Source organism: Carassius auratus, chromosome 12 (genome assembly GCF_003368295.1).
Source record: "Carassius auratus strain Wakin chromosome 12, ASM336829v1, whole genome shotgun sequence".
In the NCBI taxonomy this organism is placed as follows: Eukaryota; Metazoa; Chordata; class Actinopteri; order Cypriniformes; family Cyprinidae; genus Carassius; species Carassius auratus.
This window is the reverse complement of record NC_039254.1, coordinates 9893578-9914362: the sequence shown is the minus strand read 5'-3', so window position 1 is coordinate 9914362 and position 20785 is coordinate 9893578. Positions and strand designations below refer to the sequence as shown.

At 37.3% G+C, this 20785-nt stretch overlaps 1 protein-coding gene across 1 annotated transcript; it reads left to right on the top strand.

The window, feature by feature from the left end:
- The first annotated feature begins 788 nt into the window (after positions 1-788).
- Positions 789-20528, top strand: cyth3a (cytohesin 3a). Its single transcript, XM_026276869.1, has 14 exons — positions 789-1010; positions 2224-2568; positions 9194-9276; positions 9403-9467; positions 12400-12466; positions 12578-12696; positions 13627-13707; positions 14653-14765; positions 15685-15833; positions 15943-16054; positions 16440-16516; positions 17398-17469; positions 17606-17760; positions 18795-20528. The coding sequence occupies exons 2-14, from the start codon at positions 2544-2546 to the stop codon at positions 18865-18867; spliced, it is 1191 nt and encodes a 396-aa protein (XP_026132654.1). The 5' UTR covers positions 789-1010; positions 2224-2543; the 3' UTR covers positions 18868-20528.
- Positions 20529-20785: the final 257 nt, after the last annotated feature.

Sequence of the window (20785 nt, the reverse complement as noted above, 5' to 3'; positions counted from 1 at the left end):
TTTATTAATATGTAAAGTGATTTAACCAATTTTTTCTGTATACAATACTGGCAAAATTTGTTAGCAAAAAAAGTGGGACGATATTATTTTATAAACAATTTTATATACAATGTACAATTTTATTTTTATTATATTATTGATATATAATATTAAAACAAAAGTTTTTTTTCATTCAATAGCTTTCATTGATATAATGCTAAAGATAGAAACTGAGTCTTTCTCTCTCTCTCTCTCTCTCTCTCTCTCTCTCTCTCTGTGATATACACATAAATGAATCAATGGATGGTCAGATGTTTTACAGATCCCAAGTTTCCACTATATTGTAGACTGGCTAAACAGGTTCTCAACCAGGTCTTGACAAGAGATTGACATTTATTAGTCAATATGGCACCAGAGCTGTATTATTGAATCAAATGCATCTTTGTTTGGTCTAAGGGTGAGCTAGGTGTGACAAGTGAAGTTCATGGGAGAGGGTTTTTGCTCTCGGAAAAAGGAAAAATGCAAACAACATTCTCTTCCTGAGTTTCAGCGGATATCTGTTTCCCACACAGGATGTCATTCCCACCCTGAAGCCCCTGTTTTCCCTGCATCTACTTCATAGTCTTTCCCTCACGCACAGGGCCTGGCTGTGTGCTGCGGTCACAGAACATTACATTCTGCTCTTTTGATTTCCTCATATCCAGTTATACCTTGCATAACATCCTCAGATGAGATCATTTAAATATTTTAAATGTCAGATTTAGAGACACAGGGACAAAACACTCTCAGTTTCATTGGACTGAGGGAGCCCAAGTTTATTTGACTGAATGATGCTATCAGTAAAATACAAAACCTGTTTTCTGTGAAGTAATAATAGGGCCTTTAAATCCATGCAAATGAAGTGAAACATCAGAGGATGTTTTTTGTTTCAAAGGGGCATAGTCCTTCTTGAGCTGTTGAATGGATTTTGCATGATTCTTTGGAAAGCCGCAAAACACATTGCACTCAAGATGGAATTCGTGACACAAAAGGTAAGAATTTTTTGAGAGATAATGACCTCAGCTTACCTGGAAAATAGTCTGACTAATACTGGCTTGTGGTGTCCGGAAAAACTGTACACTGTACAGTCTCTGTAGGAACCTGGGATTCTCCACCCTAAGGCTGACATCATTCTTGCATATGAAGTTCAGGATATTGCATATTACCACATTAGGCCTGTTTCCAAGTCTCTTTTATTCAGTAGAACTTATTAATTATACAAAATATACATCAATGAAGAAATAATGATACATGCTTTATGAATGATGATTTATACATTTACATTTTACATTTAATCATTTAGCAGACACTTTCATCCAAAGCGACTTACAAATGAGAACAATAGAAGCAGACAGGTCAACGAGAGAACAACAACAACAACAGTATACAAGTGCCATGACAAGTCTCAGTCTAGTACCGAACACATAGCCAGGGTGATTTTTGTTTTTTGTTTTTATATGAAAGATTAAGTGCTGATTAAGTGGTTAAGTGCTATATATATATATATATGTGTGTGTGTGTGTGTGTGTGTGTGTGTTATACTACATATATGTATATATAGTATATTTACATTTGCATTACATTTATGCATTTAGCAGACGCTTTTATCCAAAGTGACTTACAGTGCATTCAGGCTATCAATTATTACCTATATATATATATATATATATATATATATATATATATATATATATATATATATATATATGTGTGTGTGTGTGTGTGTGTGTGTGTGTGTGTGTGTGTGTGTGTCATCTTATTTTATTAATATTGCATAAATAAATAAATAAATAAATAAATAAATAATAAAAAAAAAAAAAAAAAAAAAATATATATATATATATATATATATATATATATATATATATATATATATATATATATATATATATATATATATACATGTCATCTTATTTTAATAATATTGCATAAATATATATATATATATTTTTTTTTTTCTTTAATGCAATATTAATAAAATAAAATGACTTTATTGATATTATATAATTACTCAGTAATCAAAAGATGCTTTACTCTTTTTTCATGCTTTTCGTGTTTTTCACCAATAGCCTACATTAGAAATATGATTTTAAGTCAGATATTTATTTTATTTTTATATTTATCTTCTGGCCTATGACTTATTTAGATTAGACCAGGATGCAATCACTTAGTATCAGTCATAAAATGAATATATTATATTCATAGATTATGGTGATGGGCGGAGCCTCTATTCGTTGGCTGAATATGCTGTTTCTTCTCTCACTAGTCGTTCTGTGGATGAAGGCGAGTGGGAGCAGGAGGATAGCGGTCTGCATATTCATTTATTTCACCAGGATTTATGTTCATCTGTGCAGCAATTAATGGATTATGCGAAAGACATTTAGAGCAGCCCCTGGATTGGGTTACGATAAACTCAGTGTGTATCGTAATATGATTTAATTTTGTGTTTAACAGACCGGTGTTGTATTATACTAAAGGTAGTAATCTAAGACAAGGACGTTATTTGCATCAAGTCCCTTCGCAGAATGAACGTGGATGAAGATAACCGAGGTAAGGTTTCTGTTTTATTCGCAAGCACAAACAGCTGTCAGTCTCTGGTTTGTCTCAAAACCTACATAAGACGGCATTTTTGAGTGTAACAGGCGCGTGCAGTTGATTCGGAACGCGCTTTGATGCCCAACACCAGGTCAACATCTAACTCGGTTTCGTCACTATGAAGAATATTTCCTCAATCATCAACACTGAACGGGAAGGAAAAAAAGTAAACTTTAATATAAAATTTTTATTTTTTTAATACTATTAGTGATGGGACTATATAAATTACTTTATTTACACTTCAACGTTCAGTTTTTAAAAAAAAAAGGTGTTAATTTTTATGACGTACAGTGTTCTTGCTGTGTGTCGCCACTGTGTTTTAATGAGAATTTGAGAATCGCTTCAATCTTATTGCAGGAGCCGTTCATATGGCTGTTCATATGTAGGTCGTCAGTTTGTTTGATGTGAGACCCTTTGAAGTAGCTCGCGAGATGTTTATGAGTACAGTTGTGGTGCCAAGAGGGATCACGAGGCATTTAATTAGTCAAGTGCTCGTATTTTTTGTAGAGCACCGTATAAATTAGCCTACCAGTTTATTAATTAGAAAATACTACTTTTAGTATCAGTTGAGTGCTATACAGCTCTCTAGTGTAGTGCTGACATTCAACTGGGAGAGTAATGTTGCTTTAAAATAATAGATGGTTCACAAAAAAAAAAAAAATATATATATATATATATATATATATATATATATATATATATCCATAATTAAAAATTAAATAAATAAATAAATACAAATCAAAAGAAGCAACCGCAATGATCATTGTCAGGAAGAAACTCACAGACTGATCTGGAGTAGAGTTCCTTAATGAGTGGAGCAGAGTGAGAGATTTCTTCTGCTGATTCAAAGGAGATGGTCCTCACTGCAGAACACAAGATCCAGGGGAAGAGGTTGGATCCAGATCCAACTCCTCCCACCTTACATGTGCCTAAACCTACCCGTCTCCAGAATCAGGTGTGTTTGGTAAATGAGACATGCAAGCAGTGCATTGTTAGGTCAGCTTCAGGAACATTTTTGGGAACCACTGACCTAGCGCAGGGGTGTCCAAACCTGTTCCTGGAGGGCCACTGTCCTGTAGAGTTTAGCTTCAACCCTAATTAGCCTGAGACTTGTTTTAGGCTCGCTAGACTTCCAGGCAAGTGTGTTGGAGATGGCTGATGCTAAACTCTGGATCTTATTTTTGAGGTGCCTTGTGGGATTGAATGAGTACACTCGATGTAAACTATGATTTCATACACCATGACTATTTTTGAAAGATGACAAAACTTAATGGATAAGCACCAGTGGGCTTTAAGATGACTCTTTTGCAATGATTTTGCTTACAGTAAATATATATGGGATCTGACTAGACAGTGGAGATGGTAGTGATTTAGTTATGCTCTGAGAGTTGTTTTGGTATATCAGTGTAAAAAAAAAAACAAAGAAAAAAACACAGACACAGAAACCAGACCTTAAAGCCAGACATCTCAAGCACTTTTGAGCCTGTTTCATTATGTTGATTTACAGCCGTTATCACTTAATCTGACAAAGAGCAATTGTAAATGTCTACAAAAACAAGAAAGCACAGAGTTGTAGAGGTACCATTAGCTCACTAGGTCTTTCCAGTTCCTCTTGTATCATGAGCCTGAGAACTTCAAAGCATTGGACTCAATGGCTATTTGTCTTATCTTAACGTGGGAAAAAACTAATGGAAAAAGATTTTCCCTCCATTTCTGTGGCAGATTGTTGAATGCAAAGAAAGACTGATAGGATGTAATCAAGGACAGCCCTCTTAACAGTCTCTACACTGTAAAAAATGGCTGTGTAAATTACTGTTAAAATGCTACAGTAAATATCTGTTAAATGGTTTACGGTTAATACCCTACTATATATGGTGAAATTTACTGGTTTACATGTCATTTTACAGAAGTATACACTTTTGGAAGTGAAAAAGTATAAGAAAAAAATGTCAGTGAATAACCGTGAATTGCCTTTCCCAGAATTCCCTGTGTTACATTTCAGATTTGATGTTTTTTGGTTGAAATAACCGTGTTCATTCTTAGTTTTTTTTTTCTCATGTTTCATTATTGTTTATTGCATTATTTCCGTTTCATGTGTGTTACCATGATGTTGTTTAGTATGAATGACACTGTGCACCTTCTATATATGTTATTATTTAAAATCTGCTTGTGATGGGCTTCGGTTCATGATGTGACTTTCTCATCACCACCTGCATTTGGTGGTTATCAGTGTATTACAAAGGAAAAAAAACAGATTTTAGTTCTTTAAAGGGTTAGTTCACCCAAATATTAAAATTATGTCATTAATAACTCACCTACATGTCGTTCCAAACCCCTGAGACCTCCGTTCATCTTCGGAACACAGTTTAAGATATTTTAGATTTAGTCCGAGAGCTCTCAGTCCCTCCATTGAGTGGTCTGTTGTGAGATTTCAAAACACTGCAGTTTAGTGATATCCGGTTCGCGAACGAATCACTCGATGTAACCGGATCTTCTTGAACCAGCTCACCAAATCGAACTGAATAGTTAAAAACAGTTCGCGTCTCCAATAAGCGTTAATCCACAAATGATTTAAGCTGTTAACTTTTTTAAATGTGGCTGACACTCCCGCTGAGTTCAAACAAACCAATATCCCGGAGTAATTCATTTACTCAAACAGTACACTGACTGAACTGCTGTGAAGAGAGAACTGAAGATGAACACCGAGCCGAGCCAGATAACGAACAAAAGATTGACTTGTTTTTTTTGTTGTTGTTGTTGTTGTTGTTGTTTTTTACAGTGTATCAGAATCACAAATTTATGGCCTTTTCACATTTTTAAAAACATTGCTTTGTCCTTAGCTAAGGTCCAACAAAGAGGCAGACTTTGTCAGACTGATTAAAGGAGAGATAGTGAGGTCTGGTACTCATTAACATTGTCTGCATCTGATGCCATCGGTGTCTGATCCAGGCTCTCCTGAGGAGCTGTCTGGCACCAGGCATGACACATGCAGTGGTCAAAACCTCATCAGTGGTGTGACTGCACCAGCAGAGATCTGAAGGACACCGTGCCTGGCAAATCTGCTTAAGGTTAAGACAATGTCAGCCATGTTATTATATCAAAAACATTTTCATGTTTTCATTTCACTGCCGTGTAATATCCGTTCTGAATACTGATATTTGATGTTTGTGTTTGCTGCCGATTGAGATTTTGGTATGAGGTTTAATCTTTGAATATCACAGATGTTGTCAAACATTTATCTTGTGGATACTTCCTTATTACTGTGAGTGGATGAGACAAAAGAATGAGAGAGATTTTAGTGTTTTTGTTGTAGTCGTAAGTGTCACATATGGAATTGATTTGAAGAAAGTCTGGAGGGTCTTCAAATATATTTATGAGCTATAGCACTAGTTGAATGAGTGGAGAGTGAATTTCCGTTGTTGAATGCAAATATGTTCATATTTGTTTAAAAAAAATCTGAAAGGGAAAGTTAAAAACCTAAATAGGTTTTTGATGGGGTTGTCAAAACATTTTGTCCCGGCAGGAGATTTAAAAACAAACAATCACTAGTACAAAGGACCCTTGTCCAGTTTTCCACCCACTGAGTCAGGACCATCCCAAAGCCCCATCTCTTTCATGTCAGGAATGCAGTATTCAGCAGCCATGCATTCTTGGGCATTACTTTATCATTTGCAGGTTTGCAAAAAGAAAGAGAAATTAAAGGGGATGTGGGTATTACATAAAATAGATTTAATAGAAGATAAATTTGGTCACTATTACATACTGTGAATTACTGTATGTTTAATGATTCAATCGTTTTTCTTGTTGAATCCCAGTGCCTTTTTATGTGTTTATTTTCTGTTAGGAATATCAATATCCTTCGAGTCTTTTTTTCATTGTCACCTGTATGTTGAAGATATGTGTAAAAAAAACATAAATATATAATAGCATAACTTTATTATATTTTCATATTTGAAAATGTAATCTTTTATTTATAAATTTTTTATAAATTATTTAAAATATTTTTTATACACTACTGTTCAAATATTTGTAGCGAAAAAATTTTTTTTTTATGTTTCTGGTACTCAAAAAAAAGCTGTTTTTATTTGATCAGAAACACAGTAAAAACATTAATATTATGAAATATAAGTTCAATTTAAAATTCCTTTCCTGTTTTTGTATATTTTCAAATGTAATTTATTCCTGTGATGGTAAAACAGCAGCAAAACAATTTTCAGCAGCTATAACTCAGGCTTCAGTGTGACCCTTCACATGATCCTTAAAAAGTATTCTTATATGCTGATTTGGTGTTTAAAAAACATTTGTTATTATTTTCAGGACTTATTCAGGATTTTTTAATGAATAGAATGTGTTTTTTTTATTAAACATAATGTGTCCTTGCTGAATAAAACTATTTAAAAAATCTCACTCAACCCTCATTTTTTTACTTTTTTTAAAAGGTGGTAAATTGGTACTTTTTTTATTGGAATATCCTTGCAAAAAAGGTCCAGGTTTGTTGGTTTTACAATAGTTGACTGTTACCTTCATTTGAACAAAACGCACCCCAAAACTGGGAATATAAAAGCAGATGTTGGGGTGTGTTGTGGTATATCCCATCTGTTTCTTAGCTAATACTATTATTTGCTAAATAAACACATTCCGTGGGGCTTTACGAGGATAAAGACAATCACACACTGATCAGAAAGCAACTTTGTTCTCTTTTAAACAGAAATAAGCTCTGCCCATTCCATCTGTCTGTTGGTTGGCTTTAACGTTGTCATATATTAATTATCATGATTGACAGATACATTAACTCAGCACTGAAGATGTGCAATGGACCAACATATACAGTAGCCCACATAAGCCTGTATAGATGCTTTATGCACTGTTATCATGTTTGGGTAAGTTAGTGACACATCTGTGTATGCAGCAGACTTCCTGTGTTGTGGGCCCTAGTCTGAGTGTGTGGTTAATATCAATGGGTAAGCCTGTGGAATTAGAGCAGCTGGCAGCCCATGCAGCTATTGAGAATAAGGATAAGATATAGTTAGAGGGATTGAGGCCAGTGTGTAGATTAAAGAGGGTGTTTGAGACCAGGATGCAGTGTTTACTGCAAACCCTTTAATATCTGTATGCACACCCGGAATGTCAACATATCCAACTCATCTTTTCCCACAAGTATATATGCAATTTCAGTTGAATTTTGTCTAATTTAGGCTATACTGAATTTAAAGACCCCTCTGCAGCTGTAATAGTTTCTAAGCAAAGTGTCACTCATGCTGATGGAATGAAGCTTTGAAATTGACAGTTTTGCATGCTGTCAACATTCCTTTTTCCCACAAGACGGGGTGCAAGGTGTTGATGTCATCACTAGCCACAGATGTTTTTAGTGTTCTTTATTTTTCCTTATATATATATTTTTTAATTAAGCATTAACAGTTTTTATGAATAAAATGGAAAGCAACTTGGTAATATTATTAACAGCCAATCAGTGCAATATCTTGATGAAGACAAACTAATTTTCACAATGAGCCTCAGGCCATTGTGGCTTCATTTCATGAGAAGGGATATACTTCTGTTCTACTGATTTTTTTGCCAGTTCCACAGCCAAGTTAGAGGCACAGAATGTTCATATCTTGAAGGAATATTCTATTTTTACCCCATTTTTTCCATACTAGTTACATTTGACCATACCCAGACCCTATTGCGTAATAAACAAATGGCTCCTCATTAAGATTTAGTATGACTTTTATATAATAATAAAAGATCACGGCGCTCAATATAAAAGCTCCGAATGACTGCAATGAATCACCCTATAATGTTATTGTTAAGGTTGAACCCTGATTCATGCACTCATTCTCAACTTCCTCTCCATTGTCATAAGGCAGAACCAGACAACCACCGGAAATTCCCTCGTGTACCTCTTATTAGCCCATCCCTTGTCTAATCCTGGTGCGCCTAAGGTGCAATTACATAATGTACTAATTTACAAAGAGGACCTCATCCAAAACACGGGGAATACTTGTGAAAGTTTTGAAAAATGATGAAGTCAGTTCAGGAGATTTTGATCCTTTGTGACTTAATTAAACATCTAAAATGTCTACAAATGTGTTGTATAACACCCATAGAGGAGTTTGTGATTTTCAATACATGTTTTTTTTTACTTTACTGTAACCTTAACTGGCACCTTAATGTTGTAAAGTTGGATCAGCTTATAGTCTCGTATTTATGTGCAGCATGACTTGGGTCATGGAAGGTCAAGTTGTCATACAGTCATACAGTAGGAGTCCTGAAGGAATTACATAAAATACTCCGTTTTCATCCTAAAAGAAAAGCTTCTTTCTTGAGCACTAGGTTGACAATATTCATTTAAATAACATTATTTATAAAGATAAATGTGGTCTTTAATTATTATTATTATTATTATTATTATTATTATTATTGTCTTAGCACTTAAGGATTTGAGTTTAGGTCAGCAATATAGCTGTTTTGACAAATGATAAAGTATATAGCTTCTTTGGATGTCTTGTAGAATCTCTTTTTTCTTGGTTATTATTATTAGATGATGAACCATTTTAATGTCACATTTGTTTCTCAACAGTGCCTGAAGATCTCTCATTTGAAGAGAGAGATGAACTGTCGAACATTAGACGGAGGAAAAAAGAGCTGCTAGATGACATTGAGGTATCTGCTTTAATGCAGCCATTACCATTTAGAATCATTGTTGGTCAATACACTGCATGCATTTTAAGAATATTAAGGCAGATTATCGATACACTTGAGTAACTACTTTTTCTGTTATTCTTGCAGCGATTAAAGTTTGAGATCTCAGAAGTCATGACAGAGATCGAACATTTAACGTGTGTCAGAGAGACGTATGTTTCTTTTTGTTTAACAGATTACAACCCTTTGTTTAACATTTGGATAATATTAGTTCCCTGTAAAGGGAACTTCAAATTACGTCCTCTTAGGGGACACTATGGGGAACACCTCGTCGTGAACCGTGTCTGAAGCATACTTTGAAAAACGCCAACATGTTGGCCAGCGACAGCCTCTGACGTCACTACCATCGCGAATATAAAAACGCGCCCGTAGGACCCGTCACTTATCTTCTTCATCTTCATTGACCGTTTTGTTTGAAGCGTGCATCTGAGAAACGACCGAAACGGTAAGAGCGATCTATTATTGTTATCATGGCATCCACAAGCAAGGCGTTTAAACAGTGTGTGCATCCATGTCATTGTTATTTGACACCTGATGACACACACACTCTTTGCGTCTCTTGTTTGGGCGAAGAGCACGTGCGCGATGTCCTTGAGGGGGCAATCTGCCGTGCACTGCGAGCGTTTTTCTGTGAAAAAGCTCCGCTCTCATTTGTCTCTCCTTTCGAGGACAGAGGGACAGCCATCTGGTTCCTGCGTCTCAGGACCCGGCGTTGCCGAGGCACGGAGGAGGATGAACTCGTGGTGATCACAGGTGGTTCTCGCTGAGGAGTGTAGAGAGGGACTTTCAACGAGAGTGAACTTCAGGAGGAAAATGCGATGTCATTAAGCCATTCTGATACTGAAGTTAGTGCTCTGCTGGGTTCTATCCAGAAAGAGCAGGAGATTTCTGAGAGTGGCGAAGAAGCTGAGGCTGAGCCTTCTCATTCCCCCTGCCCTGCATATGGGGAGCTGTTAGAGGTTATGGATCACGCCACGGCAAAATTAGAGTTGCCATGGATGCGTGCCAGAAAGGTAACGTCGCGAGGTCGCCTTGATGAGCGTTATTTGTCTGACCATAGCCCTCCAGCCCAGGTGAGCCGTCCATTCTTGCCTGACTTACATGCTGAAGTCGAAAAGGAATGGAAGAGGCCGTTTTCCTCTTGCATCCAACGGTTTCAGCATACGAGTTATGCTAATATCGAGGGCATGCACGAAAATGGCTATGAGAGGATGCCCCCTGTAGAAGAGATGCTGGCTAGCTATCTCTCTGACTATCATCCTCTCTTAAATCTCCCTCTTTGCCATCTAAGCCCCTCCAAGATACATCCCGCTTAATGGTAAATCATACGCAGCAGCAGGTCAGGCTGTGGCCTCGTTGCATACAATGGCAGTGCTTCAGGCTTACCAGGCTGACCTGCTGAAGGACCTGGATACAGGCGAGGGCCTTTCAGCTGACCAGGTAGCCGACCTGCGCCGCAACAGAGACCTCTCTCTTCGGGCTACCAAGCAGGTCATGGTGGTAACAGAGAGACATCTGTGGGTGAACCTGGCAGACATCGGGAGGGAAGAAAGGGTGTTTCTTCTCGATGCTCCGGTCTCGCCTTCTGAGCTTTTCGGTACCTCTGTCGAGATGGTGGTAGAAAGGTTCAGGGAGGCAAGGGCACGCTCAGCTGCCTTTAAATCCTTAATTCCATGAAGGTCCAGGTCCGAGCCTGAACAACAAAGGGGTCCTGGCCCATCTCGATCTGAGGATCGAAGATGGGCGCAGAAGGCTAGTGTCGCGGCTCGCGCTCCTCCCCCGCCTAAGGGCAAGAGGAATCGTGGGTCACGAAGAGGTAAGCAGGGTCTGAGGGATGTAATTCAGATGAGACAGCGTCCTCGTCCGGATCGGAGCGATACCTAGGAGTTACTCACTTCCTTTGGATGTTTTTAACTTCTGTTTTTATTATCCCATGCCTAATTCCCCTGTAGCCACCAGCTCTCCACCTGATCGAGGTTAGGTGGAAAGTTTCTCACATAACAGTCTCCTATCCTGGACCGATGACGTTTTTGGTGGTTCTATATTCATAGATATTCACCTTATACACCTGAAGCATTACTTCCCTCAACATGAGGGGCTGTGTGGACGTACTGTGGTTGTCAGCTAGTAGGCCTCACCAGGCCGCCCTGGAGTTGAGTTCCAAATTACCTTCAGTTTCCACTTAAGGTGGTTATCTGGTAACAGGTAGTAGGCCTCTCTAGGCCTCTCTGTAGGTGAACTCCCACATATTGTGGTTATCAGGTAGTAGGCTTCACCAGGCCTTTCTGAAGGTGAGCTCCCACATACTGTGTGTTTCCACTAAGTAGCATGGTTTTTCAGGTAGTAGGCCCCTCAAGGGCTCTCTGTAAGCGAGCTCCCATGTTTTGTGGTTGTCAGGTAGTAGGCCTCACCAGGCCTCCCTGGAGTTGAGTTCCAAATTACTTTCAGTTTCCACTTAAGGTGGTATATCCCTTTAAAGGAATCTTTTGTGATTCCAAGCCTTCAGCTCTACCCCGGGCCAAGGCCCTACAGGTAAGCTGGATATGTAGCTTAGGCCTTTGGCCATGAGGGATAATGTCATAGACAGCCGTCGAACTGTCCCAGGGGCGACTCTCGGTGAAATGGTAGAGTTGGTACTTAGTGTTTGCCATGATTCTGGCCTGCACTCCCCTCAGTATGGCGGCCTGGGTATACTGTTCCCCATAGTGTCCCCTAAGAGGACGCAGTTCGATGTTCCCTTGACAGGGAATGTCTCAGGTCACGAATGTAACCATGGTTCCCTGAGAGGGAACGAGATACTGCGTCCTCTAGCTCCCTGCCATGCTTCGGGCGCAAGCTTCACGAAGCATATGCGCGTATTTATAGTCGCGCTTGTAGTGACGTCAGAGGCTGTCGCCGGCCAACACGTTGCCGTTTTTCAAAGTATGCTTCAGACACGGGTCACAATGAGGTGTTCCCCATAGTGTCCCCTAAGAGGACGCAGTGTCTCGTTCCCTCTCAGGGAACCATGGTTACATTCGTAACCTGAGACGTTCATATTTGTTATTTTAAAAGAGAACTTTTTTGTTTTTCGCCACATTACAGCAAAAGCACTCAGAGGAACAAGCAGATTGCTGTCGGAAGAAAGAAATTCAATATGGATCCTAAAAAGGTATTATTGTTTTGATTTCTTTATTCACCATACCATATATAAAATAATGTCCACGGTCATGTGTTACATTGAGCCTAAGCAAACATCATGAAGTGGGTAACATCCTTGCAGGGAATCCAATTTCTTTTGGAGAATGATCTTCTGCAGCACACACCTGAGGACATCGCACAGTTTCTCTATAAAGGCGAAGGCTTAAACAAAACTGTCATAGGAGATTATTTAGGGGAACGGTAAGTCACATCACTCTCATTCACATAGCAAGACCAGTCTTGATATCTTTGCAAAATATATGTGCGTTGTCAGATAAGATCCCGCTCTCTCTGGAAATGACTTCCTCATTTGTAACAGCTGAAAATGACCACAAGTTTCCAAAACAATATTTAGCATATCACCCAGACTGCATGAAGGCGCCTCATCTCACCCTTACCGACAGGATTAGATATAAAACGTTATAATTGCCACCCAGTGCTACACCTATCAATATCAAGACAAATGAAAGTGTAATTGTAATTGTAAAGGTCTGAAAAACTTTAGTTGCTCAGCACTGTCCCATGATGCATGTTTACAAAAAAAGAGACTAAGCTTGATCTACAGTGTAATAGTTGTCAGATATAAAAATAGCCTTGTCTACGTAGGCATCCTGTCCAAGTTGATAAATGTTATCTTGACTATCCTAGCCTGAAGATCAATTGTACAGTCATCCATTTGATTTGGTACTAGAAAATGTGGTTATGGATAATACATAGCTATTCCTGTTAATTATATTTACGAGGAAGAGCTGGAAGCTGTAATCATTGTGTCTCTTATTAAAAGAGTTTGGAGATGTGGTTCTATCTTAGCTTGTGTAATCAGGCATGCTGTGATACATCGTTTCATTACACTTTATGTTCATATCTCTGTTTTATAAGACCCTTGTATGTATTCAAATGAGAGTTTTTATGTCTATACACCAAACGTGGTCTTAAATGATTGTTCTTGTGTGAAACCCTGTTGTAGAAAACTGAACAAATGAACAGTGACTGACTCTAAAGTGTATAAAGCCTGCACAATTTTTTGATTGACCTCTGCTAAAATGAGTGCATGTATCTCTGGAGATGGAGCCTAGAGCGAATGAGGAAATAACTATTGCTGATGAAACCTTATTTTCCCATTATTTTTAGAGATGACTTCAACATTAAGGTTTTGCAGGCCTTTGTGGAGCTTCATGAGTTTGCTGATCTCAACCTGGTGCAAGCATTGAGGTGAGATAGATGTTTTCTTCACCCTTCATTATAACAATAAACACCACTATATGCAAATGGAATAATAAGAAATGTCATCAAGCTGTAGTATTTGTATATCTAGAAATTAGCAGAAATGTCAAAGATCACTAACAATTTCAATACTTTTTGCCCAGCTAACAACAAAAGAATGTTTTGCTAACATTCCTGTACATTATGAAAATGTTATTTCTGAATATTCTCTGAATGTTCAGAATCGACAGTTTTTGAAATGTTTTAAAATTGTTTTTTCTTGGTTAGAGAATCTATTAAGGTAATGTTCCATTTTATCATTTTGCAAAATTTACTAAGTGGTAAAATGTAATTTAAGATCAGGTAACCTTAAATTAATCATCCCAGTGGTCCTATTGCCATTTGCAGAAATTCATCCGCTCCCGGTAAAAAACAACCAATCAGAGCTGCGGTCCGTAACTTCGTTTGTGTTCAAAATGTAGAAAAATATATATAATAAGCGAGTACACCATAAATCCATTTTCCAAACCGTGTTTTTAGCTTGTCCTGAATCACTAGGGTGCACCTATAATAAGTGTTTATATTCGGACTATTTTAGATTGCTTCAGGGATACCGCGGCGGAGTAACCCAGTACCTTTGTGATTCTTCATAGACATAAACAGAGAGAAGTAGTTCCGGCTACGATGTTCTTCTGCAAGACGCAAGCAGTTCTGTTTATTAACCGCTAGAGCGTCAAAAGTTACCAACTGCAGCTTTAAACTAAAAAATCTAATGGGGCAAAATGTTTAGTCATTGAAACATAATGTGAGTGACGTAAGCCATTCACTGTCTTTGCATCACTCTGTTACTTACGCTATTAAAATAAAATCATACATACTAATTTATTCCCTCAGACAAAGGTCCATCAAGTAACCATTATAATTTTAAGTGTCATTCCCTTTTCTCCCTGGCAGGCAGTTTTTGTGGAGTTTCAGACTTCCTGGTGAAGCACAGAAAATTGATCGAATGATGGAGGCCTTTGCTACTCGATATTGTCAGTGTAACCCAGGTGTCTTTCAGTCCACAGGTATGACTTTTTTCAGTAGTGACTTCTACCTGAACCCTTCTTTGTGGCCTATAAAACACCATCATATGCCTAAAGCTCTCATTCAGCATTAAAGGGTTAGTTCACCAAAAAATTTAGACTTTGGAACACAAATTAAGATTTTTTTTAATGAAATCCGAGAGCTTTCTGACTTTGCGTAGACAGCAACGCAACTACCACTTTCAAGGCCCATAATGGTAGTAAGGACATTGTTAAAACAGTCCATGTGACATCAGTGGTTCAACCTTAATTCTATGAAGCTATGAGAATTTGTGCGTTCACGAGAGTACCACAATGTTTGCGTATGGTGCTGCTGACGCAGGAGTCACGTGGACTATTTTGACGATGTCCTTATTACCTTTCTGGGCCTTGATCTTGGTAGTTGCATAATGGAATGTTTGGAATGACATGAGGGTGGGTAATTAATGATAGAATTTTTATTTTTGCATGCTGGGCAGTGTCTCTCGAATTACAGCACACTTGGAGTATCTGTAGGAAATCTGGTCCTCTGAGGGCTGAGCTTTATAACTGCAGGGATAAATAGCGGAGATGTTGGCACACACTGTTACTAGAGACTGTATAAAATGCAGCAACCCAGAAATGGACTAAAGACACTGTGCTAAAACAAAGCGCAAGGGAATAATTATTTATTCATAAACAGAGTCTGCAAATGTCCAAAGCATTAATATCCTTCTTTCAGCATGGAGTCATACATAAAGATGAAGAAAGATTAAAAACTGGCCTGTATCTTGCATCAAACTCTTTGCTTTCAAAATGTATCATTTAGAAGTCAACTAATAAAACATTAAAATGAGAAAACATAGAATCGAATGCTTAAATTGTATTTGCCATTCTGGACCTGCAGAGCTGAGTGACCGATCCAAGTTTCTGCTCTCCACAGACACGTGCTATGTTCTCTCGTTCTCCGTCATCATGCTCAACACCAGCTTGCACAATCCTAATGTCAGAGACAAGCCCACGGTGGAAAGGTTCATAACCATGAATCGGGGCATCAACGAGGGAGGAGATCTGCCTGAGGAGCTGCTCAGAGTGAGTCTCTGTGTCATACTGTGATGGAGAGAGCTGCACACTCATCACTAAGTTATGTTTGTAATGCTAAAATATGCATGTGCATATTGTGTTTTTTTCTTCTTCATAGAATTTATATGAAAGCATTAAGAATGAGCCTTTCAAAATTCCTGAAGACGATGGGAATGATCTAACTCACACATTCTTTAATCCGGACAGAGAAGGATGGCTGCTGAAACTAGGTGTGTATATCTATCTGTGTGAATGCCTGTCCATCTGCTCCGGTATCTAGCATTCTTTCACAGTTTGAAACCCATGAGTTTCCCCTTATAGACTGGATTTAATATGGTATTATCCAGCATCTTACCCAATAACTATTTTACATTATGGCTCACACAGCAGATTTGTTACTGTGACATCATTCAAAGTAATTAAAGAGCTTTTAAAAGATTTTTCAAGTGTTGATCCGGATTACATAGATAATGCTGTTATTGGCAGACCATTAAAGCTTGTTTTTTTTTTGTAGTTTAATTTTTTTTATGATTCTTTAACCATCAAATGGATTTTGGAACTACAGTAATTCTGTGTCATGCAGTGCTTTGTTATTGTCTGTTATTTGAATTGTAGGAGGAAGAGTAAAGACCTGGAAGAGGAGGTGGTTCATTCTGACAGATAACTGTCTGTATTACTTTGAATATACAACAGTAAGTACAACTGCTCCATATGTCCTGTTTGGGCAATACACAGATTTAAGATTCATCTATAAAATGTATTGATGATAGCTAGTAAGATATAGGTTAAAGGAAGTCACATAGAAGAGGAAGTGAGGGAAAAAAAGAGTAAGCAAACAGCCAAGAACACAAGCAGACACAAGCACTTCTTACCAGCTTCACATTTACAATAAAGAAACACTCCGTATAATGACTTGACGAGTACTTTCTTTCATCTATTGACGTATTTCTGAAGTTTTGGTGGAACTTTGAACCACAATTAGCTATTTGTTAGTTTCAGCTGGTATAAAGAGAGGAACATTTTCAGTTTAGAGCTTTTGATTGGACAAAAATGTGTGTAGTGCATCAGTAAGCACATGTTAAATGGGTATACATGCTGAAAATGAATATTGTGAGTGTTTATGAGTACACTAGAATATACATATATATATATATATATATATATATATATATATATATATATATATATATATATATATATATATATATATATATATATATGAATGTATATATATATATATATATATATATATATATATATATATATATGACCTCAAAGTGAATGCACTTGGATTAAAACCCAAAACACACTCCCTGTTACAACTTCCCCGCTGTGTCATCTCATCAGCAAAGTGGAAGGAAATAATGCATTTTTTCCCTAGTCGTGTGCCAGATTTAGATTAAGAGACAGACAGTAGTTGCTTAATGTGCACATAGTTAGTTCCCCTCACTTTTCTATGTCCCCATCATGTATTTCCCGTTAAAGGAAACATATTGCGGATTAAGACTAAGACTAATTGCTTTAATACGAAATAAACATAGTGGATTAATGTCTGTTACTCATATGTTCACAGGACAAGGAGCCTCGGGGGATCATTCCACTGGAGAATCTTAGTATAAGAGAGGTGGAGGAACCAAGAAAACCAGTATGTTTACTACTTCAAGCTCTCAGTTAAATGATAATCTGTAGTCAGTCTTTAAGAAGAATCCTACATTTAGTTATCCTAAGTTAGTCATCAAGAAATGAAGTTAAAGGGACCGTTTCATGCTTCAAACTTTCAGAATTGCTTTGAGCTCTACAACCCTGGTCATAAGGGACAGGTAATTAAGGCATGCAAGACAGAGTCTGATGGGAAGGTGGTGGAGGGGAATCACGTGGTTTACAGAATATCCGCACCCACGCCGGAGGAGAAAGAAGAGTGGATCAAATCCATCAAGTAAGGCTTCACCGTGTCAGCCCTCATTATTCTCTTCTCAGATAACCGATGTGTGCTGGTTGTAGGTCACACACACACACACAGATGCTCAGAAAGGAACATTGGCTTCTCTTATCATAGAACATCGCCATTGTGCTGATAAGATGAAGCGAGAGTTTCCAGTGTTTCAGACCTTTGCTGTGCACTGCAAAGAAATATCTAATTAGATATTAAGATTTGTTTTCAGATAATATATCTTGAATTTATTTATAGGGTGTATAGTTTTTTAAAGCACAATTCTAACCAAATTCTGTGAGGTTTTTACTTAAAAAAATACAACTGAATAGAGTGGATGCTAAAATCAATAATTCTTCTTCAAACTGAAAAAAATCTTAGTATCACAATTTGAATTAAATGTAATCATTTTATTTATGTTTTTACTGGAAAACAGGATAAAATATCATAGTGTGGTGCCTATATAATGTGGTGCCTATATAAACCTCACACTTCAGGGCTGACAAGACTATAATGAATTCTGAGTGACCCACATCCTCTGAAGGTTAAATGGTCTTCCCTAAAGACAAATCAGCATTTATCACTGGAGAAAGGGAAGCCAAAGACCGCTTAGTCTCTTACTGTTAACCCATGACTCTGACTTTGTTTTCCTGCCTAAAACAGACTTGATTTAACTGAAATGGAATACATATGTTCGGGTCTTATGTAGGTCTCTGAAGGCCATTTGTGTACAGTTGTTAAAAAAAACTGGCACTGTAGGCGTCTATGTAAGTGTCTAGTTAACACATGTCCTCTGACTCAGCTGGAATTGTGGAACTGCTCTGTGGTCAGTTTAGCCTGGAGTTTTACATCAAAAGCTGCCTCAGCATGTCCTGTGGGACTGCCAAAAACTCTGTGCCACCCAACCCCTACATAAAAGAACCCTGAATCGTTTTATAATCAGGTCGACTGCTTCCAGAAAATACTGTTATTGTTTTATGTGTGTGTATATTTTTATGCTGTGATTGTACAGTTTCTGTTTTATTGTTGTTATCCTACAGGGCAAGCATTAGCAGGGATCCTTTCTATGACATGTTGGCTACTAGGAAACGGCGAGTGGCCACTAAAAAGTGAGCCATAGACCTTTCGAGTTCGGGCTTAATAATCACTCTTCAAGTGGAAACCTTCACATGAGATCCCGGACGTTGCAAGAGGCGACAAACAGAGACATGAGCTCTCTGAGGATAAAGAAGGACAAGATTTTAAAAAAATGATGCGGTCTGTAGGTCCTGATGTAATGTAAGGGGTGTGTACTAAATATTTCTCTCCAAATGGATTGTATGGGGGAAACATTATGGTGATAATGCAATTATATGCTGAATGTGTGTTTGTAAGAAAGAACTTTGCTTTAAGAGTGATGAATGATTCGGCTATGCTACAGTATCTGCTTAATTTCATGTGAAAATCTGCATTAATTTCGGTCTATTATAGAGTAAGTAGCGCCCCCCGCTGCTTACAACAGTAACTGATATCGCAAATTTCCAGGTAATGTTATGGAGATGTTCTCAAGTCAAAATCCAAATTTAAGCTCTGGTAATGTTTAGATGTGGATGAAATCTATATAAAATATACCAGACTGCTGGTGATGTAAATTCATAAGTAGTCTATGGATACAGAAAATAGATCGATATGGCAGGGATCCATGCTGAATAATTTTAGTGCTATATGTTAATTCAACTATTGTCTTAATTGCATCAGTAGTTTTAAATGACTTTATTTTGTCAGTTGTGACTTTATTATGTGTCTTATCATTTTAATCCAAATCAGCCGGACTGGTTGCATTAATTGGAAGAAAAAAATATTAATACTATATTTATTATGTTTCTAAGGTCCTTGATAGGCCTAGTATTATATAAAATACTGTAAAAATCAATTTCTGACGTTCTCTTAATATGCTAATATTATATGATGACTTTTTAAGAATGCAAACTCTATACTCTACACACATTTGTATTCACCTTTTTATTTAAATGGTTGCTAATATAAGTGTTTTGTCGTATTTATGTAATAATGACAATGTTAACTGAACCTAATTTTTTTTTTTTACCATTTTTGCAAACACACACACACACACACAAATAATATCACAAAAGCCATAATTATTTTTTTATTATTTGAACTATTTTAGAAACTCCATGGATCTAAAATGGATGTATATGCAATTTTTGTATACAGCTATTCAGCTGAGATATTTTAAGTGAAGGCTGTATAGCTCTGTAAACATGAAACTCATTATTTCTCATAGTTTATTGCAAAGTGTAATGGAAATACTCATAGATACACTGCGAAAAGATTAATCAATATGATTTAAATTAACCACAGTCCACTGTCATTACTGTGCAGTTCCATGTAGGACAGCAATACTAATCATAGTGAAATATAGAGAATACGATTTATGACAAATTCATCAAACAATGAGGCCCTCTTTTCTAGGTTTACCAGTTAAGACAGACAAAACCATAGCGATGCACAACCAAACTCAGCTTAAAATCGAATACCTGCATAATTTCATTTAAAGTTTTAGGATATTACTATTATAGTTAATATAAATAAAAAAATGTCACTATTATTCTGCTCAACATTTCTATGGTAAATATGCAGCATGCTCTGAAGACTGTATTTCCGAACCCTGTGTGTGTCAGTAAATAGTAATTCAGATATCTCGGATGAAACAGATTTGTCATTACTGTCAATGAAGCCTTTGGCACTGACCTAATAAAACATTTTTATGTTGAGATTCTGCAAAGATTTGACTTCATTAAGGACACAGAGAAGTGAGCTTTCTGTCCTGTCCTCATCTCACTGTAACAGGTATCACTGCAGGCCTCCACCCCAATTTTACTCTACTACCTAATTGTGGCTCTTCCCACTTTTAAGTTTCCAGGCTACAGTGCATATCCTGTACTTGGAAAAATGAGGTGGTGTACAGAAATGGTAAATGCTGTAATTATACCATTGTTTTTTCTCTCTCTCTCTCTCCAAGCAACATTCA

What these genes read in the sequence shown, in the direction of transcription:
- cyth3a (XM_026276869.1), top strand. Translation starts at nt 2,544, where the DNA reads ATGAACGTGGATGAAGATAACCGAG. An exon ending in AGCTGCTAGATGACATTGAG is followed by an intron (nt 9,277 to 9,402) that starts GTATCTGCTTTA and finishes TTATTCTTGCAG; the next exon opens with CGATTAAAGTTTGAGATCTC. An exon ending in TCAATATGGATCCTAAAAAG is followed by an intron (nt 12,467 to 12,577) that starts GTATTATTGTTT and finishes ACATCCTTGCAG; the next exon opens with GGAATCCAATTTCTTTTGGA.